The sequence below is a fragment of the Ceratotherium simum genome, chromosome 5 (genome assembly GCF_057802395.1).
Source record: "Ceratotherium simum simum isolate JZ-2026a chromosome 5, ASM5780239v1, whole genome shotgun sequence".
NCBI lineage: Eukaryota > Metazoa > Chordata > Mammalia > Perissodactyla > Rhinocerotidae > Ceratotherium > Ceratotherium simum.
The window spans coordinates 63,414,491-63,431,929 of NC_141904.1; the positions used below are offsets into that span (position 1 = coordinate 63,414,491).

The following is a 17,439-nucleotide window of genomic DNA, read 5'->3' on the forward strand; positions in this document are numbered from 1 at the left end:
AACGCCTTTTTTTCTTTTTGCTGAAGAAGACATTTTATTTAAATTATTTTGTATCCTCTAGGTTACTTCCAAATATGGATATTTGAAAATGAAGAATTTAGAAAGCTAAAATTAAAGTTGCTATATATTTTCCTAACAGGAACTCAGTATCATAAGGTAGCATCAACTGGATTTAAGTATACCATCTTTCTTTCCACAGGGATTCTGTGTGTGCATGCACACACGTGCACACACATGCAGGCTTTTTAGGGAGATGTGATATGCTAGTGAGAGATTAAGACTGAGTTCACAGATAGTGCAAAACTGAATTTGAGTCCTGGTTGTGCTTTCTTGCTGGGTGATATTAGATAAGTTCACATCTCCATCAGTAAAATGAGGGTTATATTTTAGGATAAACCATATAAAAAATGCTTAGCACAGGTCCTGGCACATAGTAGGCTCTCAGTAAATGCCAGCTGTTTATCATTATGGTTAGCATCATTACTGTCGTTATTAATTGCAGATGACCTTAAGTTTTGAGGAAATTGAAATTTTACACAAGTATAGATTGCTGATCCCTTACAGAATGACCCTAACTCTCTTAGTTTTATTAGTTTTCTAAGTCTCACAAAAGGATCAAAGGAATCAGGGCAAAAAAGAACGATTTTCTACATAAATGTCATTGTTGCCAGTTGAATTCTTAATACTTGAAAGAATTGGTACAGTTTTTAATTTTTTTAAAATGGCCCTCGCGCTCTGATGCTGGCGGCCCGGGTTCGGATCCCGGGCGCGCCCCAGGGCACCGCTTCTCCGTCCAACGCGAGGCCGAGTCCCACGTGCAGCAACTAGAAGGATGTGAACCTATGACATACAGCTATCTACTGGGGCTTTGGGGGGAAAAAAATGAATAAATAAAATCTTTAAAATGGCCCTATTTATAAAAGGCTTGGGGGGCTAGTCCCCAAAAGTATCTCATATCTGGCAAAGTGATATATTTTAAACAGTATTGCTTGACATTGAGTGCTGTGGGAAACCATACAAACCAGTACATTGCAGAGGCCTAAATCTAAACTGAGACTGCTTAGTTTAATGCTATTTTAACTACAATTTAATTAATAAAACTGAGTCGATTCATTAATCAAACTGTTGATTTGATATTTATAGGCATTTCATGCTTTTCAGCTGTAAATTATGAGTGTTTTCCCATTTCTGTAATTCACATTTTCCTTTTAATTGTCCTGTATCGGAGTTATTTAGCACAGAGGTATGTGGAACTTAAGGTAAACTACTTTAAATTTTTATTTTCAAAATGAAATGTCAGGGCCGGCCCGGTGGCATAGTGGTTAACTTCACACACTCTGCTTCGGCAGCCCGAGTTTTGCAGGTTCGGATCCAGGCGTGGACGTACACACTGCTCATCAAGCCACACTGTGGCAGGTGTCCCACATATAAAGTGGAGGACAATGGGCATGGATGTTAGCCCAGAGCCAATCTTCTTCAGCAAAAAGAGGATTGGCAACAGATGTTAGCTCAAGGCTAATCTTCCTCACCAAAAAAAAAAAAAAAAAAAGGAAAGGAAATGTGAAGAGACTGTAGCCATAGAAAATGGCTTATTACATGTTGATCATTATATGGATATAATATTTCCCCTTCTCCCATATATGCTATTTTTAACTCACTGTGGGCATGCTTTCAAGGAAAATAACACATTGTTTGGCTCTTATTTTTCATTAAATTATTAAGCTTAGTCACAGAAGTCAGCAGTCTACTAGAAGATTCTTATGTTATCTAATCAGTTTATGCAATCAAAGGTGTTCAGCCCTGACATTCTAACTTATTGGAGTTGGAATCTGGAAGGAATTTCTAGAAATCATATTCCTCTGGTCTTCAAGGACCAAATCCAAGCCATCATTATGAGTCAGAACTGAAACCCAGCTTAGACAAAGTACTTCAACTCTCTGTGAATCAGTTTCCTCCTCTTTCGAATAGGGTTATACTGGTATCTGCCTCAGTAGTTGTGAGGATAGAATGAGATAATAGCGCATAGAAACTGCTCAGTGCTGCTGCTGCATCCCCGAATCAGGTTGGTCCCTGGTATAGTTCAGATTTATAGCTAGCTATCTGTGCAATTCAGTGTAGTAGAAACTGTTTAAGAACATCTGAGCTATAGCCATGTGTAGATATTAGATCAATAATTTGATATTTTAGAGATTATCATCAGTTTACATCTCCTCAGGGCATTTTCTTTTTCTTTTAAAACCACTAGGATCACCCAAGCTAGAGAAAGTGTGAAATTAAATTTTACAGAAAAGAAAGCAGAGGCTAATTAGCTTTTTGGATCTTTTTCCCCCTTTAAACTTGGTATTTGGTCTACCAAAATATTTGCCTAATTGAAATGTGCTAATTATCTGTTCATTGCACATATTCTATGTAGCGCATATAGTGTAAAATACTTGCTTAAAATCACCTATTTTGAAACATTTAAAAGATTTAGATTCTGGATGTTAACTGTTAGCTCTGTTCCCTAGATTGTTGTTGATAATTAATTGTTCATGGTTAGGACTTTTTAGTTAACCATATATTACCAAGTACAAGTTACTTTCAGTTTTCATGTCTATGCAGATAGTTTAGTTTCACATTTGTGTTTTAAGTTAACTTCTTACTATAAAAAATCCAACTTGTATCTTACGCTATTCTAGTAACCAGACTGAGATTAATGTACGAACTGCTGTGTTTGTACTGAAGTTCCGTCTGTCCACTGGCATCAGTATGTAAGCAAAAGGACTAGAAGTTGTTGTGACCTGAAAAAAGAGTATAAAAATAATTTTCTTTGTATTAAATGCTGATGGAAACCAGCAATTTTACTCTTCAGTGAAACCTCTGCTTCCTTTCTTAACTGTTCCATGGAACTCAGAGACCAGATGGCTGGAATAGAATGCATAGTTAAACAAATGAAACCATTAGATAGTTCAGCTTTGTAAATTGGTAAGCATTGTATGTGGTTGCAGATTCTTCCCCATCACCCTTGGTAGAGTTCATCTAAAGTTGCTTTATTGTGTGACTATATTCATTGTTTGCATTTTAATAGATTTCTGTGTTTCACTTCATACTAATGATTTTTGGTGTGTTTTATTTTGAAGGGGTGTTTCTGTAAGCCTGATTTGATTTCTCTCTTAATAGTCATTATGTGCCACATCAGTTACTTTTAAACTGGTGTAACATTTGTCCTGGTGCACTTCATCATAAGGCAGCTCCTCTAGAAAGTATCGCCACCCCAAATGGTTTCATGTTCATCAGAACCGGATGAGCGAGTGATGCCTTCTTTCTCTGTTGCAGACATGCCAATATTTGGTCTCTGTCCAGCCCACGATGATTTCTACTTGGTGGTATGTAACGACTGTAATCAGGTTGTCAAACCGCAGGCCTTTCAATCACATTATGGTAAGTGCTTAACCATTTAAAAATCATTCTTAGAGGGTAAAAGGTAAAGCAGGATTAAACTGAAGGCCAGTGACAGGATAGGCAGGTTATAATATCCTTCCCCCTGTCAAGAAGCAGGCTTTCTAATTCATTGAATGGGTTAATGCCTGTCTGATGTTGGATTTTTTTCTTGAGTTTTATTGAAAGTGATGTGCATTTTCTGATTTTTATTGAAATTAGAGAAAAATGTATTTTATAAAATCACTTTTGAAATATTGCATAGTATAGTAAAAGATTTGTTTCCATCTATATCCCATGGCTGTGAATTTAGTGGATGGCAGAATTACACATACATACAAAGTATGGAGACATGGCTTTTTTAAAGGAAATGTGATTTTGAAATTTCCAGGTTCAGTAGTTCTAAGTCTGTCTTGATGTATGTTCTAATTTGAGAATATGGTGAAGCTCTGACATCTTCCCCATCAAAATGTACATGTACTTTAGAAGGAGGTATTGTGACTTCAGGGGTTTCCTCAGCCCCTGAGCCATCCCTGGGCTTCTAGGCTCCAAGCTTGTTATCTGGGTGTTTAATCATGGAATAATCCAAATAAGGTTGGTTTTCATTGTCATAATGCTACCTAAAGTGTTTAAAATAAAATTCTCATCATAAAACTTAGGGGTTTTTTTGTGTGTGAGGAAGATCAGCCCTGAGCTAACATCTGTTGCCAATCCTCCTCTTTTTTGCTGAGAAAGATTGGCCCTGGCCTAACATCCGTGCCCATCTTCCTCTACTTTATATGGGACGCCACCACAGCATGGCTTGACAGGCGGTGCGTTGGTGCGCACCTGGAATCTAAACCTGTGAACACTGGGCCACCAAAGCGGAGCACGCACACTTAACCACTGCGCCACCAGGCCGGCCCCAAAACTTAGTTTTATATCCAGTTTAGTAACAACTCAGATGTATTTTAGTGCCTACCTTGTTTCAGGCACTGGAGATACGGTGTGATTCCTACCTCCATGGAGTTTAAAATCTAGCTGGAGAGACAGGCAAAACTAACTAGACACATATTTTAAGTTATTTCCTCATTGTCTTCACTACTACAAATGCAAACTTGAGATAGAATGTTTAAGCAAAGCCTATGAAAAGGGGACCCTGGTGACCTGAGCCCTAAGTGATGAGAGCCACCCAAGCGACAATTAGAATAAGAGCATTTGAAACAGAGGGAAGAGCTGGTACCCAGGCCTGCAGAAGGCCAGTGTGGCTGGAGGTAGGTAGTGAAGGGAAGTAGAAACTAGAGAAGTCTGGCCTTGTAGGCAGGGACCCTGATCATGCACAGCCTTGTAGGCTAGAGTAAGAAGTTTGGAGGCATTGAAGGGTTTATGTAAGGGAGTAACACAGGCCCAGCCAGCCCTGGTGGTCAGTGGTTAAGATTTGGCGCTCTCACCGCCCCAGCTCAAGTTCGTTTCCCGGTCAGGGAACCACACCACCTGTCTGTCCATTGTCATACTGTGGCGACTGCGTGTTGCTGTGATGCTGGAAGCTATGCCACTGATATTTCAAATACCAGCAGGATCATCCATGGTGGACAGGTTTCAGTGGAGCTTCCAAACTAAGACAGACTAGGAAGAAGGACCTGGCTACCCACTTAAGAAAAAACTGGCCGTGAAAACCCTATGAATAGCAGTGTTGTCTGATATAGTGCTGGAATGTGAGAGGATGGTGCAAAAAGACCAAGCAGGGTTCCACTCTGCTGTACACAGGGTCGCTAGGAGTCAGAATCCATTCGACAACACTAACAGCAACCACACAGGCCCACCTCACTGGTTGATTTACTGAGAGTAGATTGTGGGAGAAGAGTAGAAGCAGAGCAAATAGTTCAGAGGCAAGAGATAGTAGACTAAGGCTAAGGTAGGGCAGGAGAGCTGGAGACAGCATAGCTTTGGGATACATTTTTAAAACTAGAACTTACAGGGCTTGCTGTCAGGACAGCAGTTGTTTTAAGAGTCACACTGTCATAATCAACATTCCACCATTTTTTCCCAAGGAATAAATCTTTTATGTAATCATAAAAAGGTTCTTTGAGTTTCTGCTTCTGGGTGAGGCCCTGGGGTAGGCACCAGAGTGAGTACAAAGATGAATAAGATATTGTCTCCCTGCTTAAGATTCTCAGAGGCTAGTATTGGAAAAGGCAGTTAGTCAATTGCCAAGTATTTTGGAGTTAAGGATTTTGAAGCCAGACTATACTGGATTTAAATCTAAACTTGGAGGAACCGTAGGTTAGTTCTTTGCCTTGAGCAAGTTTTCCAACCTCGGCTTCATTCTAATGTGGGAATGTTATAATGTGGGGATAGTAATAGCAACCTCATGGGTTCCCAGTGAGGAACATGAGTTCATTCTATGAAGCAACATGAGTAAAGCCCCTCATACAATGCCTGATACATACTAGGTATGAGAGAAAGATAAAGGTACAGCTCTAGGTACAGGAAGGTATGTGTCTAAAGTCATACAACAGCCCAAAGTCTTAAGAATAAAGAGGAATACAGATTGCTTCTTGATGAGTAACTCAGAGAAGACTTCTTAGAGAAAATAGCCTTCATGTTAGGCTATTCTGAAGAGTAGAATGGATTTTTTTTCCCGTGTGCAAATTTTTTCCCTCAATTTTTAGATACATAATACATGTCCATTGTGGAAAATGCAGAAGATGCTTTTTAAAAATCACCTGTAATTCCCTAAAATGAGAAGTGTTTTGATGGAGATAGACAGGGCTGCCACATAGAGCTGCACAGTTTGTGCACTGAACAGCCATATTTGGTGGCTCCAGGTTGGCAACAGGGGTGACGTGAGCAAGTGCAGAAGCAGGAAATTCCAGGCTGTCTGGAATATACTGCACGGAGTCTCTATTGGCTAGAGCCGATGTACCCACGTGTGGATGAGCTGTGTGCAAAGGCAGGCTGGGACTAGCTCAGAGAACCTCAGTGCTCATCAGACACCTCTGGCCTTGATGTGTGGGTGGGGACCTGCTGCAGGTTTTTTAGCACCAAACTGATGTGTCTTAGTGGTCCTCCAGAGGATTGATGGGCAAAGTGGATTGGAAGGGAGTGAGAGAGGAAACAGTAGTTTGAAAATAGCTGCAGTTTGGGTCAAGGCCCACTTAAAGGTGTCACCTCTTCCAGAGCTTCCAGAGCTTTCCTCAGGCGGAAAGGGGCCCTCTTTTTCCTCTCTTTCAGAAGCACTTCACTCAGTTGTTTCAGACATTTTATGGAGGTGATTTTCTTTATCTTCCTCTGTCTCTCTCATAGAATGTCAGTGTATTGGGGGTGGGAGCAGGGTGTCTTAAAATCATATTCCTATCCTTTTTCTCTACCAGTACCTAGCGTACACAGTGTCTTCTAATAAGATACTTTTTGAATGACAGGAATTGTGGTAACTTCAAATGTGTAAATGAGAAGGTATGAATGCAAGATTCACATACTCAGATGTCTTCTGTGGCTAGGCAGGAGATGCAACTGATAAAGCCACTGGGTGAGGGGGCTTTGGTCCCTCTAGTGGCAAGGGAAATATTAAGGCTGTGTAAGAGGGAAGAGAGTCCTGGCGGAAGGATATGAGGGCCAAGTGCTCTGAGAGGGATTTCGCTGGGCAGGAGTTCCCTCTTTGATGCAGCAGCCAAGGAGAAGACTGATGGAATGAGCACGAGGGTTGGAGATGGATAGGTATGTGGGGGTGGGGGCAAATGCATGAAGTGGAGGGAGGCACCATGTGATGGCCCTGGAGTGGTTTGGGAGTGATGCCTTGCTCACCTGGAGGGAAGGAGAGGTGGGCAGAGTCCCCAGGACCAAGAACCATTCCCAGTGCTGCCTGTGTTTCTTCTGTCTTTGGGGACAGAGATTGGAACAGGAAAGAGTATTTTTGGAACCCATTCTTTTTTTGTTGTAATTCCAGAAGGCCCATTCTTACATGTTTGTTTTCTAGAGTTAACACCAAAAAAAAGTTTTTCAAATTCAAAATCTTTCCAAGTGGCCATTACAGTTGGTTTATTACTATGGTAGGAAGAACCAATACCTGCCAAGGGAGGCCTTCTCCTTTCTTATCTTTTGATGAAATTGGTGAAAATGTGGTGGCAGTCTTCTGTGAATTCATCTGTTGCTGATGTTCATCTGTGACTTGTATGCTACACAATCCAACAGGCAGTTCCTTTAAAACCACTGCTGCCAGGACAGGGAAGGAAGCTACAATGGCAGCAAGGCTTGTCAGTCAGTTAATGGTGGTACTACTATTCTGAATTGGTGAGCAGTGGATAATACTTACCATCAGGAGTAGTAAGAGACCATATAATTTTTTGCTAGCCGAGCTGCCTTTTTTGGGAGTTAACAATTAACCAGGATTTCCATTTGAGCAGTGGTGGTGAGTAATTGTGGTGTCATTTTGGCATTTCTAGTTTCTTGTAGTCTGGTTGCTTTCATTGTATAGATTGCTTTCTTTCTTGGAATCTGCATAATAATACCATGCTTTCTTGGTGGTGTTTTAATGTTTTGAAATAGTTCAGCGTGCCTCATATTTCTCTTTAGTTACTCAGTATTTTTAAGAGCAAGATGTTTCTTACTGCTAATTTCAGATTTAAAAATATAATTTGAATCAGTAAATCCCCAACCTGCTGTGCATCTGAATCAAAGGGGAGCTTTCTAGGTGGGCCACTTTCTAAGGCCCACTCCAGAGCAGCTGGATGGGAATCTGCAGGGATAGGACCCAGGAACCTGCATTCTAAACAGCTCCCTAGGCTGATTCTGACCCCCAGCCTGGCCAGGATGCCTTGTACTCTCAGCAGATCCGTCCAGTCTGTCAGGGCTGCTGTTTTGTATTCCTGGTGCCTGGCATAGTGACTGACAGATCGGCACTCAGAGATTTGTTGAGTTTAGCAAGGATGGCACGAAAGGAGGACCCTGTTTTTTTGAACTGATTTTTAACTTTTTGTAGTATGTGCTAGAAATGTCATATTAATTGCCTCTAAAACTTTAAGTATGAAGGAGAGCTGAGATGGTGACGTTCCCTAGGGCCAGAAGCACCTTTCTTTTGAGGTTGTTTACCAGGTTGGGAATCTCAGTTGATCAGTTAGTAATAAATATGTTGGTCAGAAACTAGCTACTGAATAGCGTAAAATGTGTAGTCCTATTAACAGACATTTACTATGGATCTGAACAGGTAGGATTAGCTGATGACTTGTGGGGTGCCTCTAGGGTTCTGTGTTGAAAGAGCTTCCCAGGTGATTCTGATGAACTGTGTGCTTGCACTGTTCTGTGCTCTGCTGCTTCTCTTTGAGTTTGCTTATGAAGAAGACCTTAATTCCTCTCAACCTGTCTTATGCAGACATGGGGGGGGACAGTGATCTTAGGTGGATGAAATAAATGAGTGATGTTAATTCAGCTCAGCTCGGACAGGTGCCGAATTTAGAATCTCTATAATTAATTGAAACCCTGCTTGAATGTCAGCTGTTGAATGTTTGCCTCAGGTTAGTTAGGCTGGACCTACTTGGTCGTCTTTGGCTTAGCCCTGCGTCCCTGAGCAAGGCTTCTGTAGTCACATGTGCCTCTGCTGCCTTTTCCCAATTTTAATCAATTGGGTGCCATCTTTATGATTTGCTTACTTAATTCCACTTAATATTTTTCTTTAAATCAAACCACTTTTATTTAAATAAATCTTTTACAAAGAAAACCTTATGGGGCCAGCCCCATGGCTTAGCGGTTAAGTGCGTGCGCTCCGCTACTGGCGGCCCGGGTTCGGATCCCAGGCACGCACCGACGCACCGCTGGTCCAGCCACGCTGAGGCGGCGTCCCACATACAGCAACTAGAAGGATGTGCAGCTATGACATACAACTATCTACTGGGGCTTTGGGGAGAAAAAGGGAAAACAAAAAAAAAAGGAGGAGGATTGGCAATAGATGTTAGCTTAGGGCTGGTCTTCCTCAGCAAAAAGAGGAGGATTGGCATGGATGTTAGCTCAGGGCTGATCTTCCTTACAAAAAAAAAAAAAAAAAAAGAAAACCTTATTAGAATCATCAACAGGAAAACTAGTGTTGTTTGCATAGATGGTAAGTGTAAAAATAAATATAGTGTAAAGATGATTGACTTCTTTGTTGATGCTCTTGCTAGTGCCAGCTCTGAGCCCTGAGGTCTGCTTCCTTTGTTTGCCTAAAAACTAGCACGTTTTAGGCAAGTGTTATCCACATGGTAGCGTGATGTTATCAGAAGAATTGAAAGAGATTTGGAAAGGGAGTAAGTTTTCATTTTCAATTTAATGTTGTTAGTGATGGGAAATGATACCTACTCCATGTTTGGGAAACACCAGCTCAAGCTATTGGATTTGGTTTCCTCTGATATTTAGGGAACTATCTACTGAGGCCAACCCTTGCCCTAGGAAGTACCATCCCTAGGAAGCAGAATTCTCAAATCTCATGTTGATCTGCAAAAGGATCACAGATGAATACTCTTTGCTGTTTGTCAATTGATATTACATATTGAGCTCCTGCCCGTTGCTTTAAGTGGTATGTGAGTCTGAGCTCAGTGTAAAACATCTGCCCTTCTCTCAGACCTCTGTTCACAGATGGGATGTCATAAATCTGGCTTTTCTATAACTTTGTGAAAGTAGCTTTAGCAGAAACACTGCTGTGATCTTATAGCTTTCTCCACTTGCAGATATTATGAATCCTGTAAAATTAACAGCCACTCAACATTGCTTGGACTTAATGTTCCTTGAAGTGCACTGAGGTGGTTTGGATTCATTTAGATGCCAGCATAAATTATATTTTCTAAAATGTCATTTTCATCAGAGGATGAGTAAACAGAAATTACTCATACTTTTTTGAGGTAATTAATTGGTTTCAAAGAACATTAGTGTAAGAGCAATATGAGTCTTACTGTATGAGATCCAGTGGGCTGGTTCTGGCAAAAATGCTGATTCCCATGTTGACAACACTTCACATAGTTGGGACCAGTGGTTGCCATCATATAATTAAATTAATCTACATCACAAAGCAGAGGTTTTGCTGTTTAATAAAGAACACTCTCCCCCTTTTGCCGTCTGATTGACTTGGACATGGAAAGAACAGCTGCAGGTATTTTGAATGAGTTATTTTATTTGGCTATTAAGTAACTTTGTCTTTGGATAAAGAAGAAATGTTTCTTTTTTCTCTCTAGTGTGCTTGTTAAATTTGGCCACTAAATTTTTGTAATCTGGGCCTTTTTCTACTTTGAAACTTTCAGTGATAGTTAATCTTTTTAGGGCTGGCATTCATTTAAAAAGTCCACAGACTAATGATAATTTTTAATAGTGCTTGATGATTTGCAAAGCATTTTTGCATGTATCATCTTATTTCCTGTTCTTAGCGACCCACCAAATGGATGGTCTTATTCCGAGTTTACAGATCAAACTCCTAAATTAAATTTCATTCATACAGTTAAAATGTACCAGGCTGGGTTTTCTGGCTACTGATATCTATTTCTTTTGTGTATAATAAGGATGTATAGAGTTAAACCTAGAAAAAATATAGCAAATTCCACATGTCACAAAACTGTCATTAGTGACAGATGTTCTAGGTCAGGTAGAATTTTAAGTTTGCTTAGAGTAGCTGGGTCAGCATTGTAAACCCATTAACTCAGAAAGAACATTCAGTAATTCGAAGACGTAATGATAGTAGGTAGATATTTGATTTAGCATAGTCATTGGATTTCTCTTTGGCCTGTTCTACTTTATTTAACCCTAAATCGTAGCAGCTGTCCAAAGCCAAGCTCCTCCTCTTTTTGTTCCAACCTCATAACATTTTGTAGCTTCTTTAGAGAATTAGTTGGCATATTTATTTCTGTGGTCAGTAAAAAGATCGAAACTTGTTGCAGAGCGAAAAATAGTTCGCTCTTTTGCTTTGAGACACATTATGCCTTTCTCCAGCAGTCGAGGGCTGAGCCAGGGGAGGGAGCTAACCATAGCAGGCACATCACAATGTGAACAACGTCAAGGTGGACATTAGTTTAACTCTCGAAAGAAATTTCAAGTTGACCATTTGACCTAAGCTTCTTGTCACTGAATAGCATGATGTAAAATAAATGTAGTGAATTCAGTTACTCTTTCCCACAAGCCAAATTGTACTAATTAAAATTTTCAAATAACTTCAGTAGCATCAGATAAAGGACCACTCTGTCCCCAGCTAATATAATTTTATCTTTTTTCCCTTCTTATGTAATAAGCAGATATCTTTAAAATGGTGTTATTTATGCCATTTGTGAAAGCAACATTTTAATTTCTAATTATTAAATGTATTGATTTTTCCTCATCCTGAAATCTGTCCCCTTATTAATGTCGGTGCCTTTGGGGTTTCTTAAAAAAAAATAAACTGGCAATGACATTATTCATTGATTTAACAAATATTTATTGAGTACCTACTTTCTGCTCTAGGCATTGTTCTCCACTGAACTAGAAAAGTGGTATCTCTTTCGTGCGGGTTAGGGAAGGTAGAGCAAGAAAGACAAAATCAAGTAAAATAAAATTATTTCAAGTAGTGATAAATGCTGGGAATAATGTGAGAGAGAATGACTGGGGCAAGACACTTTAGATAAGGCCAAAGAAAACCGCTCTGAGGTGTTGATATTTAAGCTCAGTGATGAGAAAGAGCCAGCCATTTGAACATCTGGAGGACCAGTGTTCAACACAGAGGGAATAGCAAGTACAAAGATGCTGAGGTGGAAATGAGCTGGGCAGAAAGGCCAGTGAAGAGGTGGAAGAGCGGTGTGCAAGGGGGTGGGGGGTCCGGGTTGAGGCTGGAGAAAGGGGGGCTGGAGCCAGGTGATGCTGGGCCCTGCAAGCCGTGAAAGGATTAGGATTGGGCATGCAGTGCAGGCGATGCCAAGTCATTGGAGGATTTTGAGCAAGGAAGTGTCTTGATCTGATTTGTGGTTGCTCTATGGAGCATAGGGGGCAAGAGTGGGCTTTTTTTTGCACTAGTCTGGGTGAGAGCTGGATCAGGAGAGAAAGCTTAGATTAAGATTGCAGCAGCAGAGGCTGAGAGGTATGGATGCAATGGAAGTAGAATGCCAGCAGGGCCTGCTGATAGACTGGGGGTGAGGGATATGGGAAAAGAAGGGATGAGGGATGACTTATGGGTTTTTGGCTCATGCAGCTGGATGAATTTACCTAGTTTATGGATCATAGGGTGGTTCTTTCAATTTGTATATAGGCTTTTTTCACTTTTTATAATGAGATGTACTGACTTGAATGAAAGCCTTGATGTACTATATTGAGTCTTGAGACGTTTTCTAAAGCTTGTAGGGGTAGAAGATAGTTATTGCACTGATGCTGAACTTTGGGATCATTTATTCTTTTCAGTTTTGTTTTTTTGGGTTTTTTTAGTGGGACAGTAATCTAGTCCTATAAGCCAGGAAACATGAGAGGATATGTACACTTTCCTGCTGTCATTTGGATAACAAAAACTTACTGATTAAAAAACAAATCACGTATTTTGATTTTTTTCGTTACTAACTTAGTAATATACATTGTAAAAGAAAAACATGAACCAACAACAGGAGGGTAAGTATGCATTCAGAGTGGGTGAAGCTCCTCCTTCTTACTTTTCAGGGCTACAGTTTGACATATACCCTTGAAGGTTTCTAGACCCTAGACAAAGTAATATTTGGCTGCTTACTTTTTGTTCCCATGTTCACACATGTGAAAAATTAGATTTGTTATGAATTTATTTTTTTAACTTAATCTGTCTTATTTTTTCATGTTACTGCATATTACTCTACTTCCTTCTTTTTAAAGACTACCTATTATTTCACTTCATTATTGTATTTAAGTTAATTTAACCAGTTTTCTATTGATGGACGTTTAGTTTTTCAGTGTTGTGTTATCACAGGCAGCGCTTTAAAGACCATTCTTCTTTGGGACTGTCTGTCAGTATTTCAGTGTATTGATTCTCCACATGGAGGCTGGTCATAGGTGCCCTCCAGGTTAGTACTACAATGATTTAATGAACTACTTCAACAGTTCTGATTTTGTCACCAGAATAAGGCAGTGAAAATAGGAGTTTCTAGCAGCATCAGTAAATAAATAAATAGTATTCACCAATGCTACTCTGGACTTATCTGCTACATATAGAAATCATTAGCTGTGCTTCAGATTTTAAAGGGGACATTTCAGGATGTAAATCCATATTTTAGTATATTTGCTAAAAGATGTTTTTCCAAACAATCATTTCACAAGACTAATTTGTATATTGCCTAGTTAAGATACACACACACCTGCTATTTCAACCCTGTTAGGCTGTGGTCTTACATATGACCAGAAGAGGGAGTTTTTATAGCTTCTTTATGCTGAAGCACCTACTACCTGGCTGGGACAATTCCTCCCTTACATGTGCTAGTCCAAGCCCGTAAACGGACTGGTTTGGGGCAAGGGGGCAATGGCTACATTGAGCTGTTTCCTTCCTCATTCCACATGGTGTGTATAAAAATCCCAGTCTTTAGATTTACTTCTACATTTTGTTTTTAAGACAAGTTCTCAAATCGAACTTTAAAGAAATTTTATACCTTTTCCTCTTGTGTGTTTGAAAGTTTAAAAAGAGAGATCAGGGAAGGTAATTATCTCAATTTAAAATAAGTTAAAATACAAGCAGTAAGTCCCTAATCACACATGGTAGGGTTTTGATTTGTAGTCTCCTAGGGTCAAAAATAAACTCTGGAATGAAATTTGTTTCATTGCCTCTTATGCTTGATATTTTTAAAAGATTGTTAGAATTCCTAGTACTGAAGATTTGGGCTTTAGAAAGTTAGAATGTTGTTTGGCCAGAGAGTTTGATTCTTACTGTGCTCAGCTGTGCTGCTTGAATCTCGGTCAGTTTAGCCAAACAAGTGAAATGGGTGCCATAATCAGGATACACTTTTTTGATGTAGTGCCGGAATTTCATGCTGTTTAGATTTTTCTTCAGCTCCCTTCACAGTGCACTTTTTATAACAAAAACTTGTCAGTTTCTTTATGGATTTTTCGATTGACACAGGAATATATTAAATATATACACCCATCATATATTTTTACATAGATACACAAATGTAATAATCTCAAACACGCTATTTTCAGTTCAGCCTACTTTTTTCTTATTTCATTGGCTCCTTCTGCCTTCCCACCTTCTCCAACTGTTAACAGTCCTCTGCTCTATAAACCGTCTATGTAACTTGGTACATTCTTAGTACATAACTTAGTATACATCTATTTTTTTTTTTTCCTAATGCTCATAACTCTAGATAGGCACATATAATCCCGTGTTTTATTAGTAGGGGCTTTTGGTCATAGTTTTACAAAAAGTGCATCCTGTTATGCACACTTCTACTTCTTTTCTACTCAACAGTACCACACGGAAATCCATTCATGGCCCAGGATAACAGGGATCCCTTCTTTTAATGGTTGCTTACTGTTCTAAGGTGTGGCTGTGCGGTAGCTTCCACAGCCAGGCCTTCTGTCTGTGGACATACACTTTGTTTCCTGCTTTTTGCCTCTGTGAACAAGGCAGCAGTAACTACCCTGCTACATATGTCCTTAGCTCCTGGTGGTTTTGTTTCTGTGGGATAGAGTCACAGGAAGGGATTCCTGGGTCAGAAAGGATATTTATTTTGCATTGTCAGTAGCTGCTTCTAGATTGTTTTCCAAAAAGGCTGTAATACTTTATATTTCTGCTAGCCATGGATAACAGTATCACCACCAGCAGTAGGTGTTTTATTTATTTTTATTAAACTTCCATTTCTTTTTCTAAAGCCTCTTATAGTGTTTTACACACACATACACAAATGTGATTAATTGTAATTTGACTTGGAAGTAAATTTCTCAAACAAGTGCAAACTTTTTTACTGCCAATGTAGCATGTATCTTCTGAGTTTTGAATAATAGTTAATGATATGGGGCAAAGAGATCTTTCAAAATGAGTGATGATTTTTTAAAATATTCATTTAAACAATTACAGGCAATTTTCCTGGCATCTATGGGAAATTTGTATTCATTCTGTATGGAATTTACCTTAGGAAAGAAATCCAGTTCTGTTAGGCTGGGATTCCTCTCTGCAAAATGTGTAGCCTCCTGGAGGATGACAGTTTTTGGTGAGATTAATTGCAGGGCCAGTGAAAAACTATTGTCAGTTTTATTTCTGATCTCATTATCCTCCTTGGATTTGGTCTGATTGGTCACCTTTTAACAGTGTTCACTTTGTGTATCAAATAATGACCGGGCTGAGGTCAGACCATAGTTAACACAAAGCCCATGTAAATCAGGCCATGAGGTTATACTTTATTTGCCTGCCTTTGAACAATTGGAACAGCTGAAAAGGGACACACACGTGAAGTGTGGCCAAGCTCTGAAGAGCCGTACGCTGAAAGATCAGATGATGCCAGCCAGAGGACGGCTGCTGCATGGTATTAGCCCCCAAGGTGAATTATCCCCATTTAAACTTCATCTCCCACCTCTTCTAATCCAGCATGAGTACCTAATGAGCACTGGATAATAACACAGCAACATTTCTTGGTAAAGCTAATCAGATTCTGGATAGCAGGCTTCCAGGCCCACAGCTGAATGAATTGCTTGGTATTTCCAAGTTTGAAAATACTTTCTCCCCCTTTCAAGTGCTCCTTGGCAGCAGGTGAGGAATGTTAAAGCTCCTGTAAGTGCCAATTAAGGCCAATTATAACTCGCCCAGCCTGCTGAGACAGTGAAGTGGAGTTAGTGGAGACTTGTGCTCCTGTAAACTGGAGAACTGGCTACCACTGGTGACAGGAACACCGTATTTCCTAACTGCCAGCAGCTTGTTTGTTGCCCTACAGAACACCAAATGACACCTCTGCTGGCTTCTCAGGAATTTTATTTAGGAAATCCCAAGATTTGTTGGGGACTTCTCTGATTTCTCTAACAGAAACTGCTGTCTTGCTCTTACTCTTCCTTTCTTTCAAATGATGTCCACCGTCTAATTTCTCCTTGTTTCTAATCAAAATAGCTAACAGTTATTGAGCATTTAAAATGTGCTGGGCACTGCATTACCTGTGTCACCCCCTTTACTCCTCACCGCAGCCCTGAGGTGGAGGCAGTATTAGCGCTTCTCAGGGGAAGACAAAGAGTCTTGCCAAAGGCTACCCAACTGAAAGTGCTGCGACTGTGGGCTGGCTGCCCCTTGAACCCAAGCCTTTGCTGCCCCTCCTAGCTGCTGCTGGTTTGCTTGTTTGCTGTGAGCAGGCTGATTCACAGAAGAATTTGTGTCAGTTCAGGACTCCCTTTGTGCAACCAGAGTAAAATTGATGAGTGCGCACCATCCACACCATGGCCGATACCTATAATTTTTGGTCTGTAAGGCATGGATGTTAACTCTATTAAAATGGTATTTTAGTCTGTAGTCTTTTTTTAGTTTGTAGTCTGTTTATTTTTTCATAAGAAAAAAGAAATGTGACCATGTCCCCAGACCTACACACTTATATATGAGCCATCATTGAGAGACTTTATATCAAAATAAACTTTATTTGGATAGGATATTGGGAAATGGTGTGAAGAAAATAATAATAATGCTTTCCAAGCAGAACAAAGTGGTATTTGCTTAAGCATTTCACTGAGGGCGTTGAGAAGCATATGTGTGTGTTTGAAAGTTTAAGCTTTATGCCCCGTTTTTGTGTATATTATTGTGCAAAATTATATTTGCCTGGCTTATACTATCATTCATCCCTTTTTTGATGTCTTAAAATAAATTTAAATTGTTTCTCTCTTGTTTATATATGAAAGTAAATGTAGATGTATATTTGTAGCATTTAAAAATATTTGCTGAGGGCCGGCCCCGTGGCTTAGCAGTTAAGTGCGTGCGCTCTGCTACTGGTGGCCCGGGTTCGGATCCTGGGAGCACACCAACGTACTGCTTCTCCGGCCATGCTGAGGCCGTGTCCCACATACAGCAACTAGAAGGATGTGCAGCTATGACATACAACTATCTACTGGGGCTTTGGGGAAAAAAAAAAGGAGGAGGATTGGCAATAG

The 17,439-nt window shown here is 40.0% G+C and overlaps 1 protein-coding gene across 2 annotated transcripts in view; it reads left to right on the forward strand.

The window, feature by feature from the left end:
* The window catches only part of ATXN7 (ataxin 7), a 92,231-nt gene that overhangs the window by 38,418 nt on the left and 36,374 nt on the right, over nt 1-17,439 (forward strand). For both annotated transcript variants that reach the window (XM_087431283.1, XM_087431282.1), the window contains exon 4: nt 3,316-3,420. In XM_087431283.1, the coding sequence (XP_087287409.1) occupies nt 3,316-3,420 (105 nt within the window). The remainder of the gene's footprint in view (nt 1-3,315; nt 3,421-17,439) is intronic.